Source organism: Amblyraja radiata, chromosome 22 (genome assembly GCF_010909765.2).
Source record: "Amblyraja radiata isolate CabotCenter1 chromosome 22, sAmbRad1.1.pri, whole genome shotgun sequence".
Lineage (NCBI taxonomy): Eukaryota > Metazoa > Chordata > Chondrichthyes > Rajiformes > Rajidae > Amblyraja > Amblyraja radiata.
In genome coordinates this window covers 14131163-14159008 of record NC_045977.1, presented here as the reverse complement: position 1 = coordinate 14159008, position 27846 = coordinate 14131163, and the positions used below count along the sequence as shown (strand labels likewise).

Sequence of the window (27846 nt, the reverse complement as noted above, 5' to 3'; positions counted from 1 at the left end):
GTTCCAATGTTTCCCATATTCCTCATGGTTTACCATTTTTTCCCCTTTTGATGGAAACTGAACTTAATTGCACAGAAAGAGGCAATGTCTGCACTATTGTTTCCTTCACACAACCAACCGACAATAATCTTATTCTCTTGCTGGTTCTCCACACCTACGGTACTCTTTTTAAAACAAATGTCTGATTGCCCTTTTAATATGCCTTCAGTCTCACCATTAGTTAGCAGCAGAACATTCTCCACACTAAACACCCTCTGTTTCTAACAATATACACTACCCATTTCTTCTCTCCAGCGATGCTGCCTGTCCCACTGAGTTACTCCAGCTTTTTGTGTCTAATATCCACTGCTATTCACATTAAAACATTTTTGAAATGAATGCAAAAGTCAAAAGAGAGTATTTGAAACGCAGCCAGATTTTTAAACATGGGTTTATTTCCCAGTAAGTTAGTTAGTTGTCACGTGTACCGAAGTGGGCAATAATTGCCCCCAAAATTGTCAAAACTGGCAGCTTATTCTCATTAATAATTAAACCATAATTCATTAGTGATGTTTATAAAGGAAACACTAGATTTCCTTTGATGATACTGAACCTGTTGACAATTGGCAGATCTTTCCTTTTAAAAACACGTGTTGTCACCTTTGCTAGTAAAAATATAATACAAAATAATCTGGCTTGTTTTAAAGAAAAATTAACTAGATTGTTCCTCCTCTGGCTTAAGACCAAAGAAAATGACAATGTCAACAGCAGTGCAGTCTCAAAATTGTGCACAAAGTCTGTACTCAGAGGTTTAAAGTGGTCTACTCTCTACTAGTGATTTAAACACACACAAAAAGCTTAGGCTAAGATTCTTGAGAGCCTGCATTATCGAGTTGCAAATATGCAGAAAACATTTAAAACCGTGGCGTCCCTCATGCTTCAAAATATCTCATGGTGATGTGAAGAAAAGCAAGGGAGACCCTTTGTTTCCAAAATACGCCCTCAGTATCACCACTGGAGGTGATCATCTGTGCCCATATTGGTTTGACGGATCATCAGGCATAAATGATTGGTCAATGTTTTCCAAGTCATTCGTCACCCAGACTCTAAAATGTATTGTTGTTCCTTTATTATCACTGGATATAGACCTTGGAATTTCATACTCAGCAATATCTTGAAAGTAACTTCACCAGATGAACCTTCCCGGTTCAAAATGGCAACTCACCACCATCTTCTCAAGGGACAAGCACACAAGCCAAATATAAGGACTGCAACAGCAACGTGACTTCATTTCTTTTTCTCATCAAAATGCGTTGAGATTATTGTTTTTTTCAAAATGCGATGTAAATGGTACTTGATAAAGTGAAAATCTTGCTTTTGAAGTTTCATGACGAAGGGCGGTCATTAGCAAGATGTCCACATCACATGACACAACGAGAGGGGCGGGTGCAGAGATTATGGGAGATTCTCTGCCGCGCATGCGCACAGCGTTGGTAGGCGGGGACGGACGGACGGACGTTGGTTCCGTCAGAGATCTCCCTCCTCCTCGTCCTCCCGGAAAGTGATGACGCAGCACGGCGCCCTTCCCCCTTGGGGGGGAGGGGGGAAGAGGGAGGGTCGTGCGCGCCTCCTCCATGGGAGGGGGAAAAGGAGAGCGCGCGCGCCAGACCCTCCCCCTCGCTTGGTAAAGCGTCGCGTGGCCGCCCCGCCCCCGGCCCGACCAGCCCCGCCCATCTCCTTCACATCATGCTGAGTGACGCGGCCGCCCACCAATCGCCTGCACGCCATCACACCAATGGGTGGGTGGGGAGGGGGCGGGACAAAGGAGGCGGTGCCGCGGGGCGCGCGCGCGCGCGGGGACGCGGGGGGGGGGCGCGGGCACGAGTCCGAACGGGGGGACGAGCGCGCGGGCGGACGGACTGCGAGGCGGCACCATCCGGCCTTCACGTTAGGGTTTGAGGGGCGCGGCGGACGGCGCGTCCACCCCCCCCCCCCCTCCTCACCCACCCCTTCAGTTTAATAACGTCAGCGAAAAGTGCAAGTGGGGCGATTGTTGACGGCGCCGGGCAAGGCTTTAATGGTGTCTGCGTTGGGGGAGGGGGGGTGGTGGTAGGGTTTGTGTGAGTTTAGGGTGGTGTGTGGGGGGGGGGAGGGGGTGGGGCGGGCGGAGATATCAGGAAAAAAAACCCAGCCGGAGCTGAGGGGGCAAGAATACTACAAAGCGATAAATTATATTGAGAAAATAAAAGACAAGACATTCCTGCCCGCCCGCCCGTCGGCCCGCCAGCCCCACCGCGCCGGGACAGTCGAGGCAGGGCGGCCTGTGATGGAGGATAAGAAAGAGGAGCGCGAGACGGAGATCCAGGAGCACTGCCCCGAGCACTGGTTCTCCAAGTGGGAGCGGCAGTGCCTGGCCGAGAGCGAACAGCAGCAGCAGGCCGAGGCCGACAGGGCGTCGCTGGAGCAGGAGCAGAGCCAGCAGAAGCTGTGGCACCTCTTCCAGAACTCGGCCACCGCCGTGGCCCAGCTCTACAAAGGTAGGGCGGCGGGGTAATGTCGCCCCCCCCCCCCCCGGCTCATCCCCCCTCACCCCCCTCGGCTCACCCCATACCCCCAACATGCGATAACCCGACCCACGAATCACCCCCCCTCCGCAAGATCGCCACTCTCCAAATCCACGATTCCCACCCCCAACACACGATCTCCATTCAACCCCCCGTGTACCCACAGTCTCCACCCCCAACCCACGATCCCCACCCTATCCAAAACCACAAACCCCACTACAACAAAAACTCCCACAAACCCCACTATAATGCACGACTCCACCAACCCACGACCCCCTTCCTCTACACACAATCCCCTTCCCCACCACACAATCCCCTAACTCACGATCCTCACCCTATCCAAAACCTACACCAAACACTCCCACAAACCCCACTGTAATCCATGACTCCCCCAAACTCACTACCCCCACCTTCTCCCAATCCACAAACACACAGACAAATCGCCCCACTCTCCCCAAACCCACAACCCACACCCTCTTCCAAACCCACGACCCACACCCTCTTCCAAACCCACAGCCCCAACTTCCCCAAACCCACGACCCGCACCCTCTCGAAGCCCACAACCCCGCCTGCGTCACCCCCATATCCCCACCCATCCCCCAAATCCTGCTCCCACCCCCCCCCATATCCCTGCTCTACCCACCCCACATATCCCCACCCACTACCTATTGTCAAACCCCTCCTCCTGCAGCCTTCAAATGACCAAACCCCTCAATATCCCTGCTCCCACCCCCCCGTCCCTTCTCCAGAACACCGCTGATATCAACACCACCAATATCTTCTGACCCCCCCCCCCCATATCCCCATCTGATCCCCATAACCCTGCCCTCCATACCCACACCTCCAACCCCCCCATATCTCTGTCCCTCAACCCCTCCCTAAATACCAGCCTCTCAACCTGCCAGATTTCTGCCCCCCCCATCTCCACCTACAATCCGTTTCTATCCCCAAACGTCCTGCAGTCTCTATATGACCAATCCAACCCCCCCCCCATATCCCTGCTCCCAACCTCACATATATCTCCTCCCAATCACTCCTCATACAAACATCCCCCAAAACCACGTTGTCCCTATCCCTGCTCCCCTATATATCTCCCCTATATAACCCACCCCCATAATCTCTGCCCCCCTCCCATATCCCTTGCTTCCCACCCCCCTATATCCCGTCCCAGAGGCACCCCCCCCATATCCCTGCTCTAAACCCACCCCTATCCCCTGCCCCATCTGTAAATATGACATTGTCTGGATTTCCCATCCCTCCCTCACATCACCAGTGGTGTGGAGACCCCACACTCCATGCACCACAGTATTCCAGGGTCACCTCTGGCGCAGAGATCTGGATCCCTCCTGTATTGCATGTCCTCCCTCCTCCGGATGGCACCAATGATCTGGGGCTCTCTTTTTCACCCTGACCCCGCAATGTGACAGTGTTTTGGACCCTTCACGGTTTGAAGAGCTACGTGGGGGATTGGTGGCAGTTCATGTAGCCAGAAGGCAGAGAGACTTAAAGTTGTCAGTTCATGCTTTTATTTCTGCAAGTGTATTTTAACACTAAATGCTTGTAGTTATACTTGTAAACCAATATTTGGCTTTGTGGAATGGGTGGGTCGAAATGTTTTTGAGAGTGCTCCACACAGCCAGAAGTAGAACGATTGTTTTATCAATTGACATGGTTAAATATGTTAATAGTCAACATTTTAAATTTGGTTTGCGTGTCTGTGGGTTGGGTGTTAATATTATGGTTGTGCTAGCAGACAAACAAAATTGATAAAGATGATTCCTTGCCAAGTGTGGATTTTGTAAAAAAAAAAAAAAATCATTTTAATGTTTGAAATTGCCTGAAAAATAGTGTTTATTTTGAAATTACAGATGCAAGGGTAATGCTGAAATCAAACATGGCCGGTGGTTTTGTTCCTTTTCTAAATGTATTATAGTGTCTTTTTGGAGATCAGTTTGCACTCATGGCTTTGCTAACTTGTTTTTTAACTCTCTCCCCATCCCCTCTCCTTCATCCCCCTACTGCTCCCCTCCCTGTGTGGTCTTTGCAGATCGAGTCTGTCAGCAACAAGGGCTGTCACTCTGGGTCCCATTTCAAAATGCCGCCTCGGCTGTCACCAATGTGTACAAAGGTAATATTCAAACCGTTTTGTTAACTCTGCATTGTCTGGACTCGTGCACTTGTGTCTGCAACGGGGTTGACATTTTAGGTGTTTAGCTTAAAAATGGCCAAATGAAGCAATGTGCAGCTTAATTTAATTGGATATAGTAATAACTGTCGGGTACATTTGGGAATTATCAGGATTGCAAGTGAAATATTGAAGCTTCATGCAGCAGCTTGCTCTGTTCTTACTGTTTTGTATGTAACTTCGGAGGCATTGATTATGTCAAATTATTTAAGATGATTCACATAACTATAAATGTGCTGAGTGCTGTTTCCAATTTTTAAGTGACTAAAGAGGTCAAGTCCAAAACACTTCCCCTTCTCCCCTCCCCCTCTTGGTTTCCTTGCATGACTCATGATTGTGGATGCCCAAGACAGCCAAAACAAGATTTCCTTGCTGCAACCATTTTTGGTTTGCTGCTTTCTGTGTTTTAAAAAAAAATTATTCTAGTTAAATACTCCAAAATACAATGACCATTCCCATTAGTTAGATGAGATGACTTTTTTTTCTAAACATGCCATTAAAATTGTCAGCCTCGGTTGTGTACATTTAATCTATTGATTGCTTTAAAACAACAGTTCTCTTCCTGAAGCCCTTTGTATATGCCATTATTTGTTAACATAAATTAGGCAGAAGCTTTACCAAATAATCGCAGAAAGCCTTTATGACAAACTAAGAACTTGCTGAATTTCCTTTCTACATTTTAATGCTCAAAATAAAACACCCACCCATACATGGCTGTCATTTGCTCAATACTTGGCACTCATTTGCTTTGAGAGCTACTCTCTGTTTGAGTAAATCGTTTGTTTCCAATCCTAATGTGCATCATTCTTAGCACAGTATGAAAGAATGCTCTACGAAAAACCTAGTCTAATCTTACAATTAAGAGGTCATAAAGTATGGTAGTAAATTTGTAAAAAGAAAAATGCACGTCCAACTGCTTCATACTGTAGGCAAAGCACAGCTATACTGGCAACATTTGAGTCAATGGCCTTGTATTTACACCTTGCTGAACAGTCTTCACTTTTTCAATGTAGTATCTAAGCTTGTACAATTATATGTACATGATGCATTCTGAGCACAAAGGAAAATAAAGTATATTTGAGTTGAAATGGTTGAAATGTTTTTGAAAGTAGTTCAAATTAAGTAGTTTTTTAAAAATGGCAAAATAAATTTTATAATTTGGATAGCCTTAATTCAGTTTAAATTATAATTTACAAGAGTACTATTTACTGTTAGTTTGAGGGTTGAAAGATTAGACTTCAATTTGCTGGTAAGAATAACATTTCATTTGTTGTACTACTGGCTATTGATAAAACATTCCGACATTGCCATTTTCTTGCTAAAGTCAACGTGTTTTGATTTGCACCGTGAAGCGGTGATTTTTGCTCAATTTTGGCTGATAAAGGGAATTATAAGCTGCATTTATCCCAATTATTGAAAATAATTAACGTTAATTGTTGGAGAAATTTGCTGAGATCTTCCAAAGTTAAATATTAACAATAACATGTCAATTTTGTAAATTTAATCTGACCAAATTTAATCTGTAACATCTATAAACTGTTACACGTGAGACAAATTGTGCATCAGTGGAAATATTCTGTATTTCCCTTCATTTTTGGTTGCTTGTGAGTTTTGGCCATAGATGTACACAAAAATGCTTTTACTGCAACTTATTGCATTGCAAGAATCTGATGCATCTGTGCTCAGTTTGAATGTAGTGTACACACAAATATTTTAGTTCTTTTTAAACATCTAATGATTCTAAAGCTGTACTTGCTCTTCATTTAAACTTTAGAGATTTTAGACTTTAGAGATATAGCATGGAAACGGGCTTCGAGCAATCACCCTGTACGCTAACACTATCCTACACACTAGGAACAATTTGATTGTGGATGATCAACCATGATCACATTAAATGGTGGTGCTGGCTCGAAGGGCCGAATGACCTACTCCTGCACCTATTGTCCATAATTTACAATTTTACCAAAGCCAATTAACCTACAAAACTGTACGTTTGTGGAGTGTGGGAGGAAACCGGAGCGCCCGGAGAAAATCCACACAGTCACATGGAGAATGTACAAACTCCGTACAGGCAGCACCAGTCGTCGGGATTGAACCTAGGTTTCTGCTGCTGCGCCACCATGCCACCTCATTTGTTTTGAGTAACGTGTTAAACAGTTCTAAACTGATAACCTAAAAAAGTTTTATCTACTATGGTTGAGATAATCTTGCTGTCATTAATGATATTTAATCAATGAGATGTAATCTTTAGGCCTTGCAGAATTAGTGTCAAGCTTGATACATAAATTCTATCATGAGGAAGTAAATTGGCCCAAAAGCCAAATTAACAGGTCAGTAAATGCATGTCTTGGTATATAGAATAATTTAAATTTTGAATGTACCTGGCTATTCTGAGAAGTTTTTTTTGTTTCAGAAAGTATTGAAGCTCAACGCAGAAGTTATGATTTAGGAATTCAGATCGGTTATCAACGACGTAATAAGGATGTGTTAGCTTGGGTAAAAAAGCGGAGACGAACCATTCGAAGAGAAGATTTAATCAGCTTTTTATGCGGAAAAGCGCCACCTCCACGCAATACCAGAGCCCCCCCTAGACTGACAGTTGTAACCTCTCCCACCAGAGCACCCACAACAGAAACTAGCTCATCTGTAGAGACGGACTTACAGCCTTTCCGTGAAGCCATTGCACTACATGGTAATTATACTATTACGTAATAATGCTTGAGGAAAATAAATGCTGATTTCAAAATATCTTTGATATTCATATGCAGAACTTCAGCATTATTAGATTGATATCTCAATTTCGTCTGTCAAAGATGTTGCACGTGGTGTGATGAAATGTAGCTTCATTATAATTTAATTAATGACAATATTCAAGTGAGATTGAAACATTTCAAGTGCATTTTATGTTTTCTCGTGTTTGATAGGACACGGAATTGTCTGCTTGATTTTTGGTAATCTATTAAGGTTCTGTGAAATGCTTTATCATTGCAGATTTAACACCATTTAGACCCATAAAACACCATCTGAGCTGCTTCTCGGTAACAGTTGAGTTATGTTTTGCTAAACATTAGGAGTTGTACAAGTCATTTAATCTTTATGAAAATATTTTTACTTCAGGCATTTCAATTTGAGTTCCAGCACTGAATATTCAAGATACCATGACTTTTTCTTTTGGGGTGGAAGAGGGGTGATTGAAAATATCAAGTGTATTTTTAAAGCTTATGTTTTAATGCCCATTTGTCCATTCTAGTACTATTAATATCACATGACAATCTCATGACAGGCTTTGTTAGTGTGTCATTACTTTAACCAGTTCAAAAGGTTTTGCTGTCTTTGCTGTAGAATTTACAAAAGTTTTATACTTTGTCATTGAATTTATTGTTGCATTCTTTTTTGGAATATGTTATTGTAGACAATTTTGCCAAGCACTCCATTGGAAATTTTTTGACAATGTCTAACATCCTTTGGAATTCCATGTCTGGAAGTATTAACGGAGTTTTGATGTGTCTGAAAACTAATTTTACAAGCACGGGTTGGTCAATGCACTGTGCCCTTTTTACCAATTTCAGTTGTCACTAGCTTGTAGCAGAATTATCACCTCCATTTGATGATTACTTAACTGCCTCAATGCTGATGGATATTTTAACTGCTCTATCTGCACCCCACCCACAATCCTTGGTGTTTTTAAAATTTAATTATTTGTTATTTCTTTCCGAGCCTTAAATTCCTGTTTTCCTTTTGCCTTTTACCATTTCTGACCTCTGCCCATTCATGTGGGTTCATTCAAATTTTAGAAGAGATGGCCAGGCATATAAAGTGTGGCATTAAGTTTATTAAATAAGTCGGCAAGGGAGGGAAGACATCAGCAGATTGTAACGGTTGGAGAAAAACGGTTAACTGTTGTAGAAAAAACAGCACAACAGTTGGTGATGTTTGAGAGTTATTTCCTAGCTAACTTGTAGATTGAAACCAGTGATTGAACCAGAAAAGAGAGTGCTATTTAGCCATGCAGTAGTGCGGCCTATCCAGTTTCTGTGTGGTTTCATAATCTGGATTGATCTCTTGATGCTGTGTAATTCTGCTGACAGAACCTTAAAGTTGCTTATTAATTCATTATGGCAAGTTTGAGTGAAAAAGGCTTTGTGCAATTTAAAATTTGTGGGAAAAAAACACGAACAAAGATCAGTCTGATTGTAATTGTAGAAATTGTCATTGTTAGAGGTATTGTAGAAAATAGTTTAAAATTAAATAATATTGGTCATATTTTGAGGGATTTTTGATTTATTGTATTTGCTACCTGAAGGGTATTGAATTGGATTGCAAATTATTCGATGGGAGTAAGATTTTAATACAAATCTACCGCTGAATTTTTTTTCCCCCCTGAAACCCTTAATTCCAGAGCCTTTCTGGATTTTGCCAGATCAACTGAGGTTACAGCCTCAGAGGAGTAGAACGGTCCGACTAGGTTGCCCAGAGGCTAAGCTACTGGCCAGCAAAGTCGGCCTCGGAAGTTGGCTATGGGAACAGATCTGCTGGCTGCGCTGTAGTTCCAGAAATCCCGTCCACAGTAGGCGAATTTGACCCACCGATCGGCTATGGGGAAATGATATGCTGGCCCCGATCGCTGGGGGGCAAATTCGACGTGCCATTAGGCTGCAGAAGTCTTCTATGGGAATGTATCTACTATGTCCGGCCAAGCTGGAGTTCCAGAGGCCCGGAAGTAGGTGGCAAATTTGACTCTCAGATCACCGTGGAAATTTCAATGAGGTAGAGATAGGCTGTCTCATCTGGTCTAGGCCCCACATTTTCAGGAGTGCTATGGTAATTTTGTGCCTTTACTGGAAATTGGTGGTGAGCCTGCACTTAATTCAATGGCTTGATTGCGAGTTTTTATAAAACAAATTCCCGCTTTGTCATGTTGATACTTGAGTTTGCAAGAATGAGATTGTATTGAGTTTAGTGTATTTGGAAAGTGTCAAGTTTTGACAAGTTTAATTATTGAGGAAATGGTTGTATTTCATGTTGCTTTTCAAGACTTGTGAACAACTAACTTAACACTTAAAATCAGGAATTTAGTGTGTACCCACTTTTGTGGGAATCCAGATGATTTGCTCCAGATGAATGATCGATACCCAGAGGTGCTGGCCATGACCTACACGTACAGCTGTTTTAATTCTGCACTGAACATTAAGGTGCACATGACATCCTAAACTACCCCGCTCAACATCAAGTTCAAAATCAAGAGTGGTCCCGACCTGAAATGTCGTCTGTCCATTTCCTTCCCCACATGCTGCCCAACCAGCTAATTTCTTCCAGTGGAATATTTTTTCCATCTATTGTCTCTAGCATGTCCATTTATTTCACTGGATTAGCTCAGTGGAGATATGTTTTATTCTGTTCATATATGCTCCAACCAGTTCAATAAAATCCCATCTCTAGGTGTTAATGAACTAGATTTTGATGTGGCTCCATCTACAATTTAGTCATAAGTGTCTCAATTCAAAATGCCACCTCTGGTCCAGTTGGCTGATAAAAGCTTCCACCATTAACATTGGGAAGGATCTGTGAGCCTATTCATTTCAGTGGGTGCTACAGGGCTATAGGGAAGAATGAGGTAATTGTACCAATAGTAATTTAAGTTCTAGTTTTAAATGTCTGGTTATTCAATTTTTATGAAGTATTGATAGACTGAAACTGGGAGGGAGTGTTGGGTGGGTATGGAGGCGCGTTTTTAAGCTTTTGAGGAGTTTTACAGGTAATGTATTTTGCCTTCCTGTCATTTGAGGCATTTGAGACTCAGACCATTTCAGCCATCTAAATCCAATATGGGCCATGGGTCTAACCAAGAATATTTAGCCGTAAAACTTTCACGGGATTTGGTTTTATTGAAGCCGATGGATTCTCTGGTACCATGCTGAGCTGACGGTACTAATGGCATTCTGTTAAGTTCAACAAGCCATTTAATGCTAGTGGCCAATTTGCAGTTGCAGTAAAAGTTGTTAGTACATCCCCATCACATTTTGCAATTTCTCCCTTTTCTGCACAGTACATGAGACAATGGTAATAATTATCTGTGTTCTATTTAAGATGAAAATCTGTAGACTAGATATTATGGCTGCCCTAATTAAATACAGTGGTGTATTTAAAATAAAGGATCCTTTTGAGCAGCATTATCTCCGGCGTCCAATGCTGGAAGTGTAATTTCCAAATCAAGAATCCAAATAAAATGTACTTGTTTTAAATGTTTTCCTTTATCTTCTGAAAATACTTTTGTATGTAGTCTTTCAGTCTTTGGCTATTGCAGTTTACTTATGGTTATTTAAGCTTGGAAATTGACCATATATTTATTGCGACACAGCTTGTCGAGCAGCTGCCTTTTGATCCTGACCTCTAGTGCTCTCTGTGCAGAGTTTTTTACATTCTATATGTCCATGTGTGTTTCCTCCCACATTCTAAATACATAGGATTGGTCGTTAATTGGCTGCTGCAGGTTGCCCCCAGTGATAGATTGTATTAGTGTAAATGAGTGGTTTGTCAGAGCATTCATTTGGAGGAAGGGCCTGTTTCCAGGGTATGTATCTCTATGATTCTTATGTGGCATCTAATTAGGATCAAGGTTGAAAATTTGAAGTTAATTTTGGTAGCTACTGTAGTTGGTCCAGATCATGATGTCCTGCAAGAATCTGTTGGTCTGAAGCTGTTCACCATACTTGAACATGACTGGGATAAAAAGTCAAACAAATTAATTGCATAAATCTGCTTTTGTAAAGAGTTTGAATGGCAGGGTTAAATTGCAAACTTGTAAATTTGAGCTAACTGGCAAATGAATTGTAGAGCAATACTCTAAAAAGGTAAACCAAGCAGTTGTAGTGAAAAATAATTCGAGATTTTATTTTAATTGATATTTTAGATAGTCATACAGCACGGATAAAGGCCCTTTGGCCCAACTTACCCATGCCAACCAAAAGGCACCATCTACACTGATCCCACCTGCCTGCATATGGTCCAAATGTTTAAGAAAGAACTGCAGATGTTGGTAAATAGATGATAGACACAAAATGCTGCAGTATCTCAGCGGGTGAGGCAGCATCTATGGAGAAGATGCTGAAGATATCAGTGAAGAAGGGTTTCGACCCGAAACGTTGCCAATTCCTTCTCTCCATAGATGCTACCTCACCCGTTGAGTTACTCCAGCATTTTGTGTTTACCTGCATATGGTCCATATCCCTCTAAACCTTTTCTATCCATGAACCTGTTGAAATGTCTTTAAAATGTATCTGGCAGCTTGTCCATATACCCACTGCCCAATGTGTGAAAAAGTTCTGCCTCAGGCTTCTATTAAATGTTTCCACTGTTACCATAAACCTATGTCCACTAGTTCTTGATTCCCCTACTCTAGGATAAAGACTCTGTATTTATCTTAACTATTCCCTTTATGATCTTATACAGCTTTATAAGATCACCCCTCATCCTCCTGGTCTCCAAGGAATAAAGTCCTAGCCTGCCTAACCTCTCCCTATAGCTCAGACCTTCAAGTCCTGGCAACATCCTCGTAAATCTTCTCTGCACTCATTCCAACTTAACAACATCCTTCTTATAGCAGGGTTAACAAAATTGAACACAATACTCCAAATGCGGCCTCACTAATGTCTTGTACAACTATAACATAACATCCCAACTTCTATACGCAATACCCTGACTGGTGAAGGATAATGTACCAAAAGCCTACGATGCCACCCACTTTCTTGTCATCTGCAAAACACTAACCATGCCTTGTGCATTTCATTCAAATCATTGATATAAATCGCAAACAGCAATGGTTCCAGGACTGATCCCTGAGGCACACCACTAGTCACAGGCTTCCAGAACGAAAAACAACCTTCCACCTTCAGCATCTGCTTCCTTCCAAGAGCCCAATTTTCTATCCAGTTGGCTAACTCTCTCTGGATCCCCTGTGAACTAACCTTCCAGAGCAGCCTACCATACGGAACCTAATCAGATGCCTTGCTGAATTCCACATAGAAAACGTCTGCGGCTTTGCCCTTGTTAACCTTTTTGGTTATTTCAAAAGATATCAAATAACAAGAACCGGCTAAGTGAATGCTGTCCTTATAAGGGACCACAGTGCAGGGACATCGTGCAATAGAAACAAAACTGCAAGACGTCACCTGAATATTGCCAGGGCTCATGGCCACACATCCTAGCGACCATATTTTGGCCTTAGTGATATAATGGTTTAGGTGTGTGTAATTATTGTTGATGTACTAGAATAACACATGGGGCTTTGAATTATAAAAGTCCTCATAGAGATATTTTCAGGTTATTTGAGGTGTTGGGAAATGACCTGACATTTTAATTTCGTCAACGGTAACTGGGAAGATGGATAGTTATTTTTTCCAGTTGGGAATTTTAAGAAAAGTCTGATTTTTGGCAGTGGTTAAAAATTACTTTGATGTGCAGAGGGTAGAAATGCTTTTGCCATGGTAACTTGCTTAATTTTAAATCTGAGTGAGTTAAAGGTATTTAGAGGGCATGGGAGTGACAGCAGAGACATCTACGTCTCCTCGTAAATGAAGTACAAAGCTAGCTTGCAGTAAAACCAGTAATTATGAGGGCAAATGCACGATTGGCTTTTGTTGCAAGAGAACAAAGTGAGGAATACATGTGGCAACCTCTGGGCACCAGTAAAGGGCCTGCCCCACTTGGCTGTCATTTACAAGACATGCCGGTAGTGACTGACGCGCGCGTCATCATGCGTCCGTACAGCTGTCTGGAGCGCGTGACGTCATTTGAAGATAGACACAAAATGCAGGAGTAACTCAGCGGGACCGGCAGCATCTCTGGAGAGAAGGAATGGATGATGTTTCAGGTTGAGACTCTTCTTCAGTCTGAAGAGGGGTCTCGACCCGAAAGGTCACCCATTTGTTTTTGGGCCTGTCACGCTTTGGACGTCAGTTACGCGACAGGCCGGTGGCACGCGAAGATTTAGTACAAGACGAAATCCACACTCCACACCACTCCATGCGCCCGTCCCGCGTTACCCACACGCTAGCAGGTCTCGTAAATGGTGCGCGTATGTCGGTTAAGTGGGACAGGCCCTTAAGACTTCACTTTGTACTATGCACAATTTTTATACATTTAAAAGGAATGTATGTATTTGCATGGGAATAGTTTTTGAAAAAGTTCACTTGGTTAATTCCTGGGATGAGTAAAGGCTTAGAAAGTTGGGTCTATGTGCAAAATACAAAAAGATTTGTTTATTTTCTCAGGAGTTAGTTTAGAACTAAGGATTATAGTTTCAGAATAATGGTAGCCCTTTAAGGTAATTGCCAAGTTGCAATTGTTTAAGAAATGGAATTGAAGTGAAGTTCTTGAATTGCAGTTCAGGGACAAGGCTATATTCTGTAGAAACAAGGAATGGAAGATGCTAGTTTACAAAAAAGACACTAAATGCTGGAGTAACTCAGCGTGTCAGGCAGAAACACTTTAGAACATGGATAGGTGACGTTTTGGGTTGGGACCTTTCAGGCTGATTGTGTGTATGGTTGAGAAAAAAGATGGGAGAAGGGAGAGGTGGACCAAAGCAAAACAGGTGATGGGTAGACACAGAGGTGTGTGTGTGGGGGGGGGGGGGGGGGGGGGGGGGGGGGAGTTGTTAGATGGTTGCAGCATAGGCCAGAGATTAAAACCAAAGGATTTGTGAAGCTGGACGAAGGAATGTGAGTGGAGAGGGAGGGGGGAAGTGCACGTGGACCTCTGGACTGGAGCTGCTGGGGTCCCTGGTTGGAGGTGAGGGGGGGGGGGGGGGGGTGTATTCTGTTTTGTGTTCTTGGGTGCATATGTATAGTTGGGTTACAGATCAGCTGTGATCTTCCAGAATGGCAGAGCAATGTCAAAGACCAGTGGTGGCCTCCTGCTTCTGTTCATCCAGTATAACTTTTATGGTGGCCTTTTAGTGAAATTTATATAAATTACGGCAACATTTGCTTAATTACTGGCCTTTGGGGGGGCACTTTACTGATATTTTGGTTAAGTCTCCAGTACAATGGCTATAATCTTACATGAAAAATGACTTTTGTCAGCCTGTTGAATTCTGTTAGTGCTGATGAGTTTTGCCAATGTCGACTTTTTAACCATGCTATGAAACAAGGCTACATTGAACTCTCCCAATACAAGCACAAGCCGAGCCTGAAACATTGAATTGTGCATGACATTTACATTTTTATGCTAAATTTGTCATTGTCAGATTCACAATGCAATCAGTTATGGCCACTGTGATTTGTGGGATCTTGCTATGTGAATGTGGAATCGATATTTCCGATATTGCATTGGCAAGGGCTCTTCAAAAGTAGGCTAACCAAGATTATTAGCCTGCACAAGATCCACATCCCTCCATTCCCTGCATATCCGTAGGCCTATCCAAATGCCACTAACGTATCTGCTTCAAGCTACCACCCTCAGTCGTGGGTTCCAGGCACTCATCACCCTCTGCAAAAAGAAACTTGCACCGCATGTCTCCTTTAAGATATGCCCCCCCTGACCTTAAAGCAAAGTCTGCTAGTCTTTGACATTTCCACGGTGTTCCAGAGAAAACAAACCAATTCTGTACACCACCTTCTTGTAGCTAATACCCTCTAATCGAGGCATCATTCTGGTAAACTTCCTCTGCACCCTCTCCAAAGCCTCCACATTCTTCCTGTATTGGGACCTCCAGAACTGCATGCAATATACCAAATGTGGCTAACCAAAGTCCTATTATGCTACATCGTGACTTCCTTATACTCAATGCCCGGACCATTGAAGGCAAGCATATATCACACCTTTACCACTCTACTTGTGTTGCCATTTTCAGAGTTGGATCCTAATATCCCTCTGGACATATGAGTCATGCCATTAATTGTATATATTTTCCTGGCATGCTACCTCCCAAAGTGCAGTATCTCACAATTGCTCGGATTAAACACCATCTGCCATTTTTCTTCCCATTTCTGTACCCCGCTGTATACTTTAACATCCTTCCTCACAATCTGTGACCCCAGCAAACTTGGTGACATTTGTAAACTTACCAACCAATCCATTTACATATGACTTGGACTTAAATGTAGATCCCAGTACAGATCCCTGCGCATCCACACCTGACTCTCATCGATTACATTTGTCGACACCTCGGAAAACTCAATCAAGCTGGTAAGATATGATCTGCCGCATACATAGCCATGCTGACTGTTCCTTATTAACCCATGCTCTTCCAAATGGGAGTAAATCCTATCCCAGAGAATTTTCTCCAATAGCTTCTCTAAGCTTACTGGCAAATCTATTTGGTCTCCATGGTCTTGAACTGATAAAGGTGTCAAACTTTATCCTATTTGTGCATCGTTGTGATGTTGGATGTATGAGATAAAAATTAATTGGGGTTTCTCCTACACAAGCTGTCAATAGTTCCCGAGGCCTCATTATTGTACCCCACTCCCCTGTGCCCCACCTGGACGTACTTATTTGTCCCATCTCCCTCCAACTAAATTCCTTCTCCTGGCTTCACAATTTGCAACTCTTCAATCACTGTCTAACACTTGCTTTAATCTCTGGCCTTTGTTCTGATCATCTGCCTATCAACCCCCCCCCCCGCTTGTGTCCACCTATTACCTCCCATGCTTTGTTCAGCCTCCTCCCAGCTTTCCTTTCTCCCCACAATCACCATGCGATCAGTCTGAAGAGGGGTCTTGACCCAAACATCACCCATCCATGTTCTCCAGAGAGACCCACTGAGTTACTCCAGCACTTTGTGCCCTTTTATTGCATCTTCAAGTTCAGTTTTGCATTTAGACTTTAGAGATACAGCACAGAAGCAGGCCTTGTGGCCCACCGAGCCTGCGCTGACCAGTGATCACTGATACACCAACACTATCCTACACACTAGGGACAATTTACAATTTTTACCAAAGCAAATTAATCTACTAACCGGTACGTCTTTGGAATGTGAGAGGAAACCAGAGCACTCTGAGAAAACCCACTTGGTCATAGGGTGAGCGTACAAACTCTGTACAGACAGCACCCATAGTCAGGATCGAGCCCAGGTCTCTTGCGCTGTAAGGCAGCAAATCTACTGCGGTGCTACTGTGCCACCCTTTAAATTGTGAAAACTTCTTATTTTTTATGGGCTGGAACAGGGAAAATAGCTATTGTCCAAACATGCTTAAATGCTGTAACTTCCATGGATTGAAGTTGTTCAACCAACTAAATACCACAGTGTCCATGAATCTTGCACTGGGACCATTAATGTTTTCTCATTTAACACTTATAATGTTTTTTTTTGTTTTGTTTTCACAGGCCTTAGTGGAGCAATGGCTAGTATAAGTGTACGCTCAAGTACTCCAGGGTCTCCCACTCATGTAAGTGGTAGCTCTAACTCTTCTCGCAGGAGAAATGGACTCCACGATGTGGATTTGAACACTTTCATATCAGAAGAAATGGCACTCCATTTGGACAATGGTGGCACTAGGAAGCGTTCCTCAGCCCAGTGTACTGATGTGATCACTGATTCCCCTACGCACAAACGCAATCGAATGCTTTGAACTTTTATATTGTCACCATGCTACTTGAAAGCCACTTGATACTCGACACTTTCTTGAATGGAAATGGAGGGCCATCGTAACTAGTTTGATTGTGAAAGTACAAGTGAATTCAATAATGATTGCCATAAAGGAAGTTCTAACTAATGCAGTAGCTGCCTCTTGTAATTATGGCTTTCCCTGTACTGGTCTTGTGACAGAGGACATTTGATCATTTGTGTAGTAGTTAGCAAGATCATCATAGGTAAACACATTAGGTTCCAAGCTAAAGTGACCTTAACTTTTATCTATTCAAGGGAAGGGTGATTTGGATGTTAATTTGGTTAACATGTTAATTGCCCTTTTTTTATTTTCTGCTGTGTTGACTGCTTGACCAGTTGCCAATATATCACTGATATTGTCTATGTTAAAATGGCATCCTCTGTCAAATCTACAGACTTCCATTTTAAAGTGCTGTACTAAGACACAAGTTCGTATAGTGCAAGTACATGCGTTGTATCAATATTGGATTACTTTTAGTTAGACTCACGCAGCTGCTAATTCTGTCAACTGTGGAAATGGTGCTATGATGGTCATGCAATGAATATCAAAAAATCAACAAAGATCTTTATTGGATTCACTTCTTGTGTTTGTGTTGCAAAAAATACAAAAATACTATTGACTTTTCCATAAATTCTAAAATACTCTTGTTATGTTTAAATATATAAATATATATAAATATATGTAATGTGTATATACTAAGCATTTGAATGCTGGTATGATACTCGTTCTACATAATGTAAATAAAATGTGCACACCAAACCCTGGAGTGGATATCCAAAATCAGAACTACATCATGCTTGGTTTTAAATGTTTCCTCACACAATGGAGCAGGGTCAGATCATTGGGTAGTTGTTGGAACATAACCTTCAGTGGGTAGAAAATGACAATTTGGTTTGTGGCCTGCTCACTTTTGAAATTGTCAGCAGTAGTTAGTTAAAGGAGGTTGACATTTTTTTGTGTGAACATATTTGCGTAAACTACTTGCATAAATCTGAACAATTGCTTTATGTCACGTTGTAATTTGGTAACCCTCTGGTTGCATTATGTGGTGTTTAAAAGAGGAGCCTTATGTCAGTTTTGGGGGGGAATTTTAACTTCTGAATTTACACTGTGGTAAGCAAGCTTAGCAAAAAAAACGTATGTGATTTTAATGGCGATCCTTTTCAGTTAGTTTTGATTTTCAAGTTAAAATCTACAAGTGGTCACTACGTAGTCCAACAACTTGCACAGAAACTTGATGTACACACTAACTCAAGCAATTTGCCCATTTGCACATGCAGATACTGGTCATGATGGCTATTTTGAGTTGACTTGTTTTCTCACTGAGAAGGCTATGCAAAGTGCAATTTTACTGTTTCAAGTAATACTAACTGGGGGGTATTGTCTGTTGTCCTCTCCTGCATGTTTGCAGTAGACAACCCAGCCAGCCTAAAAGGTGGCTTGCTTTTTAAGCCAGAGGCAGTAAGGATATGCTGCAAGGCAGCACTTTTTTTGCAATAGTTTAGGTAATCTTCCATTGATAGTTCCCTCTTATTCCCCACAAACACCCTGCCCCATTCACTGACTCCAAGCCAGGTATGGGTAGTATTAATGGACATTGGAAACCATGTCATTGGTTTCTGGAGAAGGTTATATAATAAATAATTGAAGTGCAAGGAGGGCTGCATCTGATCCTGGATTTCCTAATGAAATTTTGCATGGTAAGAACAGAGTACGATTTTTAAATGCTGACCTTCATCAGACATTTTACTAAATTTTACATTGGTCTCTAGATTCCCTTTGTCATTGGGAATGTTAGGAACTCTCAATGATCAGTTTTAGCCTTCAAAAAAGTGTTTTCAGGTCGGGTATTGTGTTAAATTGTCAGTGTGGTTGGTTGGTGCAGAAGGGGCAGTGTAACACAAAGCTGTCAGTATATTGCAGATTCACTGTTTGAACTAGCATGATGTGGAGGGGTGGGTGGGGGTCTGGTATTGATTTTAACAGGTTCCGGTAAGGGGGGGGGGGGGTGGGGGAGGAGGGGGGGGGGGTGGGGGAGGAGGGGGGGGGGGGGGGGGGGGGGGGGGGGGGAGAGAGAGAAGGGTGAAAAACAAATATACGTCCAAAAAGTGAAAATAAGGCTTAGAGCAAACTTTGCACTAACAACCTTACTGTTTACATTTGATTGGCATTAGCATGTCTATCCACACCATTCTTGCCACAACCCTCGGGATTGATTTTTGCGGTAGTTTTTTGGCCACTTTTCTAGCTCAATGTACAATTTTAAATCTAGGTGAAGAACAGTAGGGATAGGTCAGGTCACCCACCTTTGAAGCGATTGAGAAAATTCCATGTTTTGATAGTTAAGTTTTAAGTGTTCTGAAAAGATATTATCAGATCCCTTGGTATAAAAACTGCCTGATGGATTTCTAAGTTGCACGCTGTTTGCTTTTCTTGAAGTACTTTCATTTGGTGGAAGCCACTGTAAGCTGTAATTGCCATTTTTAAGAATTGGTAACTTACAGTTTTATGCATCAAAAGTTTGTATCAAAATGTTACTTTAACTGTAGCGCGCACTTGGAGAAAGATTAAACACCGTGCAAATCAGATGTTGCTTTCTTTCCATTGCACCTGTTTACCTGGAAAGCATTTTAAAATGCCTTTATTTGGGAGTATTTTTTTGTTTTGTCTTTTTCCTCCTCCAGTCTTCTGCAGTTGTGCATTCACTGCGAGGATAGGGACAGAATTGGCAAATTTCGAGTTGGAAAATTCCTTCTGAAATGTGGAGTTAAATACAATGCTTGCATCACTCTGGAAAAAAATTGGTTCGTTTTTGCCTTCATCTCCCAGAACTTAAATCCATGCCTGTAAGATGGCCAATGTATTTGCTAACCTGAATATTAGTTGCAAAAGAATGACGTTAATTTTGGTTTCTTTTTTGTATTCTCATACCCTATTGTACATGGAGGTGAGGGTATTACTGAATGGTACACTAAATTCATGGTCATGGTGCCATTTGGTGTTCAACAGATGTACATTGTCACTAGAAGATAACTTTCAAAATATGGCGTTTGCGATGTAATAAGATTTTAATTGTAAATGAATTGCTGTCTTTAGTCAATAATCTCAGATGCTTTAATTTGTAGCCACAGGACTAGGTCGTGAAGGTTTGAACTTTTGGCCTTTTAGTCTCCAAATTTTGTTTTTTACTTTGTACACTCGAGTGTCCCATTAATAAATCACTGCACTTCCAGAGTGTCTGATTGAACTATAACAGTAATAAAGATCTATGAATTGTATTGTGTCCAATTTCCATTATAGCACATTAGCTGGTAGATAAGTTTGATTTCTGTGGTTTCTGGTTTAAAATTCTGGATGCTTTTAATTTGAGTGTGAAATATTTTCTAGCAGTTTTTTCTCCCATTGCTGCCTGTACTGGGAAATAGAGCAGTATGCTCTGAGCTGCTGCTTGATCGTTTTCTTGCACATCCCATGCCTTCTTATCAGCCTTTCTCCTTTAAAGAAAATATCTTGGCAAGAGTAAAATAATTTGATTGAAAACCAGGTATTAAGTGCAGTTGGGTAACTTCCAGACATGCTGAAATAGGACAATTGAGTTATAGTCATAGCTTTACTTCCCCCCCCCCCCCCCCCCCCCCCCCCCCCCCCCTTTTTAATTTAAATTAATCTCTCCTTCAGTCTTCGACATGCAATCAAGTACCAAGTAAGAAGAGATTACACAAGTAGGGAGTGGATGAGAAAATGGGATACAGAACTAGTGTGAACAGGAGCAATGGCTGGTGTGGGCAGAAAGGCCTGTTTCCATGCTGTATCTCTAAATTAACCAAGTCTGATACCAAATTGTATGGAGGTGTTTAAGAATGGAATGCATTCCACAAATCTCCAAAGTCGCAGAACTGATTGATAATGGTATCAGGAGCCATATGGGGTAGAGTTTAATAGCTACATAATTGCTTAAAGAAACAGAGGTTGCACGCTATGTTAGACCATAATTTACTTGTCCCATTATAAAAAATCTGTGGCTTCATTTTAAAGTGAAATGTTGCCAGGATGGGAGAATTTTAAGATTGGTTGCACTGTTTTCAGATTTTTAGCAGCTTCAATAGGCTGAATGGCATTGGTACTATAAATTTGACACATTCACTTGCAGACCAATTCTGCTGTTGTAATAGACTGCTTTGCTGCACAATCCACCTCAGTTTGAAGGTGGTAATTGGCTTCCTCTGAGATGCAACCAAATGTTTATCTTCCCGTTGTTAGTTAAGTCTTGCAAAATCTGTTTAAGTATTGCTAACATCTGTACAGACAATCATTTGGGATATTGCACTGATTAGTAATTTACTGATTAAATTATTCCATGTGAAACAGATCTATAATACTTGAATGCTGCATTGATCACTGGCTGATGTATGATGTCAATTAGTGTGCCAAAGATGCAGAACACTTGGTAAAGTGAAAATAATGGAACTACTTTTTTTCATTAAAAGATTCCGTGCAGTGATATTTTTGAAACAAAATACACTATGAAAATTGAGTCCTTCCTTCCATGTACTTGACTATATATCATTAATGCAACAACATAATTGCAGTACAGTCCAGTAAATAATTTGGCAGGTGAGGTACATCTTTTGTGAGAGGAAAAATAATTTTTGCACTTTGTCAGGATGTTAACATTGGCTCCACAGATTGTCTAATCTGCTGAAGTCGTACTGCATTTTTATTCTGGCATGGGTGCACTAGACCGATTAGACTGCAGATCCATCAGTCTAATTTCCAATATCTGCAGTATTTTACTTTAGTTCTCATGAATTTGTGCTTGTGTGGAAGTGTCTGAGTTTTACAACTTCCTGCAGAACTATCGTGCCACCTTATTTCTGAAATCTTGTCAAACCAATTTTGGTTGAGTCCCAGTATTTGAATTACAATTTTCTATTTGTGCAAATCTGAATGGACACTTTTAGCTTAGTAAGATATGACTTTATTTGCAGCAAACCTGTCCAGTCCAGGATAGACACACAGTGCTGGTATAACTCAGGCAGCATCTCTGGAGGAAAACGATGGATGAGGTTTCGGGTTGGGACCATTCTTCAGTCTGAAGAAGGGTGCTGACACGAAACATCATCCATCCTTTTTCTCCAGGGATGCTGCCTGACCCGCTGAGTTACTCCAGCACTTTGTGTCTATCTTTGGTATATACCAGCATCTGCAGTTCCTTTGTACCCATGTCAAGTCCAGGGACTGACTACGGTTTGCCTTTAAATCTCTCATACCGTGGCACTTACAAATAGTACTAATCGTACTATGACTTCCAATACTGATGTAATGTTTTGTTGTGGATAGCAGCCAGGATGTGAAGTCATGAGGATATCAGTAACAAGATCATAGTAACTGGTTGTAAAATTAAAATTGAGCCTGCTCCCATTTTTAGCTAGACTTATAATTAAAGTTATCTGTGACCGTGTCTGCAAGATTGTGTCAGTCGGTGACTTCTGCTTTTCCTCACCAACTGGAGACGTGTCTGCTCTCCTTCCATTTATGTCATGATTTGTATGGTGGAGATTTTTAATGAACCTGATCTGCCACCCAGAGTACATTTAGCACTCCCTCAAACTGTTAAGTTGGGGAAAACTTTGCCTCTTGCAATTAACTCAGTCTGCATAAATAGCTGTGAGTAGAGCTTAAAAATCCAGTGAGTACAGTTAGTGACTTGGCTCACCCAGTCTTTCTTTGCAAAATCTGCTCTGCTCTTTCCCTATGCTATATTTACAGTATCTCCAAACTAAACTAAATATTTAAGCTTTACTTTTTTAGTTCAAATGTTTATCCAATTCTCTGAAGTTTATTATTGACTCCTGTCCTATCCATGTAATCTAAATCGTGAATTATTAGCATGTAATGATGGAGATATTCTGTCGGCAGGCAGTAGTTTTGGTAAGCTAATGGTTTTGATTCTACATCACTACTGATAGAGTAATTGATCTGAAACATTACCTCTTTCTCACTCGACAGGTCAGGCAGCATTAATGGATATTTTTTTAGGGTCGTCTGTTTTATTTAAGAATGCCAACATTTGCCCTGCTTTTCATTCAGAATTATTTTGCAAGATTTTCATATGTTGCTTCTGCTATTGTTAATCGTTCTCAGTCCATTCACTGATTTAGTGGATCATCCCTGGAAACTTCCAATCATGAGTTATCTTAAACATCTCTTGTCTAATGCCTTTACCTTCTATGGCCTTGGGGAAAACAAAGGTGACTGAAGTCTGTCCATGCAACAGTAATCACCTAAGTTCTCCTACATTTCATCTCCGCCCATGCCTTTAGTAAAGTGCTCAGAATTGGACACTGCAGCTCGGCTGGGGCTGAGCTGGTGTTTTACAGTGGTTTAGCACATGTAAAGCTGTATAGCTTTTGTTCTCTGCCTTGAATAAGACCTCAACATTCAAAACAATTGATCAGTTACCTCTTTAACCTGCCCTGACATCTATAATGAAAAAATCTAGGGACCGTGGCCTCCATTTTTTAAAGAATCCCTTTTGAAAATTACACCATTTATCTTATGATTTCTACTCATTTATTTCACTGTAAACCTCTCCATTGAATTTCATGTGTCCTCTTTGTTTACTGTGGATGGCTTGATTGTAATCACGTATAGTCTTTTCGCTGACTAGATACCACGCAACAAAAAGCTTTTAATTGTACCTCAGTACACATGACAATTAACTTAATAAACTTAACTATTTCCATGTGCTCTGTTCTCTGTACAGTTTAATTGACTAGTTTGATAAGGGTATCAGGAGCCATATGGTTCAAATGACTAATTTTGTTTTCACTACTCTGAATTGAGTAGCTGAACCGACACAAATCTCAGACTCCTCATGGGCAGAATGGCTTTGACAGTGAACATTAGTTGGTCGGTAGCTTTGGTCCTGAATTGAGCTGCCTACATCTATTCTCATCTGTTGCTGTAAATGCATGAATTTATTAATCAGCTGGTTGTACAAATGACACATTGCATGGTTCCAGGGCATTTCTAAACATTGCCTTGCTGTGTAGACAATACAAACAGTGAAACTGCATGTGGTTGCAATCCAACAATGGCATGTTTCAAAGAATTTCCCAGCCAATTAAACAAATACAATCACTTTCAAAAGTTCAGTTGTAAGAAGGAACTGCAGATGTCGGTTTAAGCCAAAGATAGACACAAACAGCTGGAGTAATTCAGCAGGACAGGAGTCTGGAGAGAAGGAATGGGTGATGTTTCGGGTTGAGACCTTTTAGACCTCAATTGTAAACTTTGCATAGTTATATGAACAGCAATTTTCGTGTCAACAGGATGAAAGACAATAACAATATTTTCCTGGACTTGCAAGGAACTTCAGATACTGGAATCTTGAGCAAAGACCAGTGTGGGAGTAACTCAGCAGCTCGGGCAGCATCTGTGGAGGGAAATGATTTTTGGGTTTTGGACATTGTTTTTCTCATCTCTTTTTAGCTGATGTTAATCAAGAACCATGCTGTTGCTTTGGTTAATACTGCAGAATAAAAGGTCAGGATGTCATGATATCAATGCCACTACAGCCAGATCCAACCTCACCAATCACTTTGAGGTGCCTGTTTTCCATCAGTGACTCTTAAAGAAATAAGAAATGAGAGCAGAAATATCTAATTCTTCTAGCCAGCTTCACCAGTAAGCAAGGTCATGGCTGATGTAGCATTTTCCAGTACTATTGACATTTAGTTTAGAGATATAGTGCGGAAACAAGTCCTTCCGTCTACTGTGTCCACGCCAACCAGCGATTTCCCTGTTCACTTGCACTATCCTACACACAAGGGACAATTTGCAAACTTTACTGAAGCCGATTAACCTACAGACCTGTATGTCTTTAGAGCGTGGGAGGAAACCCAAGTAGTCATGTGGAGAACGTACCAACTCCGTACAGACATCACCTGTAGTTGGGATGGAACTCGGGTCTCTAATGCTGTAAGGCAGCAACTCTACCGCTGCGCCACTGTCTTCCCACCTGCCTGCATTTGGCCCATAACTTTCTAAACTTATCTTAGCCATGTACCTGCTCAAATGTCTCTTGAACTGTATGATAGTATTGCCTTAACTATTTCCTCCGGCAACTCGTTCCACATACCTACCACCCTTTGTGTAAAAAAAATGTTACCCTTCAGTTTCTTATTAAATATTTTCCTCCTCACTTTAAACCTATGCTCTCGATTTCCCTACTCTGGGCAAAGGACTCTATACATTTACCAAATCTATTCCTCTCATGATTTAGTACATATCCATAAAATCACCTCTCATCCTCCTGCACTCCAAGGAATAGAGTCACAGCCTGCTCAATCTCTTCCTGTAGCTCAGGCCTGAGTCCTGGCAACATCCTCGTAAATCTCTGTACCTGTTCCAGCTTGACAACATCTTTCCTAAAACTTGGTGCCCAGAACTTAACAGAGTGCTATGAATGTGGCGTCACCAACATCTTATACAACTGTAACATGACCCCAGGGTATTGATTAATCAACACCCTGACTAAGTTTGTGTCCATGACCTTCATAACTGGGGAACGTTAAAACAAAATGGGTTTCAAATGGCCGAGAAAGATAGGTGGGGTTGGGGAAGAGTTTGATGGGAACACAAGTCCATAACATGATGGAGATATCCAATGACAAAAATGGTGTTGTAGTTTGGTTATGAAAAGCTAATGAAAGCTGAGAATATTGAAATTTCCTCCTCAAATTGGTTTGGAGAAAATGTAGATAACGTCCGTATCACCTTCAGTTACCTGGCTTTAATTCCCCCCCCCCCCCCCCCACCAGTTTTTCACATTTTCTGTTTCTTCACTCCATCACAATCATGCGGATGAAAATATAGTTTGACTGGGAATGTTGACATGATTTCTTTCCACAGAAGTAACCCAAGTTGCGGTGGATTCCCATCACTTTCTGCTTGTGATCTCTTATCTCCGTGATCACCCACCTCCACACCTCAGTCCTCTACCTTTTAGAATTTGTTTTAGCTTCAAACATTCCCAGTTCTGATGTAAAGACTGGCTTGAAGCGGCAGAACTTTCTCCACACTTCATAGCTATAGGAGCAGATTCGGCCATTCGGCCCATCAAATCTACTCCGCCATTCAATTAATGCCCTCTCAACCCCATTCTCCAGTCTTCTCATAACCCCTGACACCCTTACTAATCAGTTGCTGCCTGATCTGAACATTTCTCTTTATTTTGGGCTTCCAGCTTCTACCTTCAATCCTTATCGATGAGCTATTTCAAGATTCTATCAGTATATTGTGTTCCAAGTTGTTGCCAAATCCAACTTTATTTCCACTTAGTCATTAATTGTCTGGTTATTGCAATCATACTCTGTGTCAACTTATGCCCTCCGCAAAGTTCGTCAGTCCAATTATAGGCCAAGCATGTAAGTTATGGCTGTGTTGAAACAATACAAGGGCATCAGATTAATTGAGAAGAGCTGATCCTGACCATTGATGTGAGCTTACATTGACCCCGGCAGTATTGACAAAGCAAGCCACTTAAATGCAGGAAGTAATAGCAAAAAAAACAACAAAAACTTTCAACATGTCAAGGCAGCATCTGTGGAAAGAAAAACAGAGTTAATGTTTCACGTCAAAAGACTCTGTCAGAACTGGATAGAGGGAAAACCAGGTTGTTTTAAATTTGGGAGTGAAGGGAAGTCATGCTAGAACTATAGATAGTGCTAGAAACAAAGAACTACAGATGGTGGTTTACTCAGTAGGGGACAAAGTGCTGGAGTAACTCAGCAGGTTCAGCAAGCTCTGGAGAACATGAATAGGTGATGTTCCGGGTCAGGAACATTCTTCAGACTGACATTTCGGATGGTGATCCTTTTTCAGACTCAACGTGTCTCAGTCTGAAGAAGAGTCCCAAGCCGAAATGTCACCTATCCACATTCTTCAGAGATGTTGCCTTACCCGCTGAATTACTCCAGCACTTTGTGTCCTCTCGACAGCGCTGTTGGGTCATAGCTAGGGCACTGTACAGTTCTGGTCACTGCACTAAAGGAAGGTTGTGATAAATTAGATTTATGTGGAAACTTAGATCTGGTTGTGAGAAAAGGTCAATGCTTCTAGCCTTCTAATCTTTCTGGTATTTGATCAGTCCCATTGGAAACCTTGGCTGCCAAGATCCTAAGCTCTCAAATCCCCTCCGTAAACCCCTCTACCCCGTCTGATAAAGTTCTAAAACCAAAGTCATTGACTAAATTTTTGCTCAACTCCCATTATATTTCCTTCTGTGGCTTATTATCAAATTTTGTTTGCACTTGCTATTACAAAGCATTGTGCAGGATCTTGCCAGGAAAGGTGCTGGATAAAACATTTGTTGCGTTGTGGGTCGCCCTTGTGATAGCTAAGGCCTGAACCAGCCTTGAAATGATTATTGTGTTTAAGAAGGAACTGCAGATGCTGGAAAATCGAAGGAACACAAAAAAGCTGGAGAAACTCAGCGGGTGCA

At 41.7% G+C, this 27846-nt stretch overlaps 1 protein-coding gene across 2 annotated transcripts; it reads left to right on the top strand.

Annotated features, from left to right (window-relative positions):
* Positions 1–1866: 1866 nt before the first annotated feature.
* On the top strand, positions 1867–18475 carry c22h16orf72 (chromosome 22 C16orf72 homolog). 2 transcript variants are annotated; one of them, XM_033040437.1, is made up of 4 exons: positions 1867–2516; positions 4591–4671; positions 7142–7420; positions 9128–10126. In XM_033040437.1, the coding sequence occupies exons 1-4, from the start codon at positions 2306–2308 to the stop codon at positions 9307–9309; spliced, it is 753 nt and encodes a 250-aa protein (XP_032896328.1). In that variant the 5' UTR covers positions 1867–2305; the 3' UTR covers positions 9310–10126. The 2 variants fall into 2 exon arrangements, with proteins under 2 accessions (XP_032896328.1, XP_032896327.1); XM_033040436.1 differs by lacking the exon at positions 9128–10126 and adding an exon at positions 17056–18475 and having other exon boundaries at positions 1872–2516.
* The last annotated feature ends 9371 nt before the right edge of the window (positions 18476–27846 follow it).

Bases quoted from the DNA above. Each gene is read 5' to 3' on its own strand.
- c22h16orf72 (XM_033040436.1), top strand. From the start codon at position 2,306: ATGGAGGATAAGAAAGAGGAGCGCGAGACGGAGATCCAGGAGCACTGC. The intron at 2,517-4,590 runs GTAGGGCGGCGG...TGGTCTTTGCAG, and splicing joins CGTGGCCCAGCTCTACAAAG to ATCGAGTCTGTCAGCAACAA. The intron at 4,672-7,141 runs GTAATATTCAAA...TTTTTGTTTCAG, and splicing joins TGTCACCAATGTGTACAAAG to AAAGTATTGAAGCTCAACGC.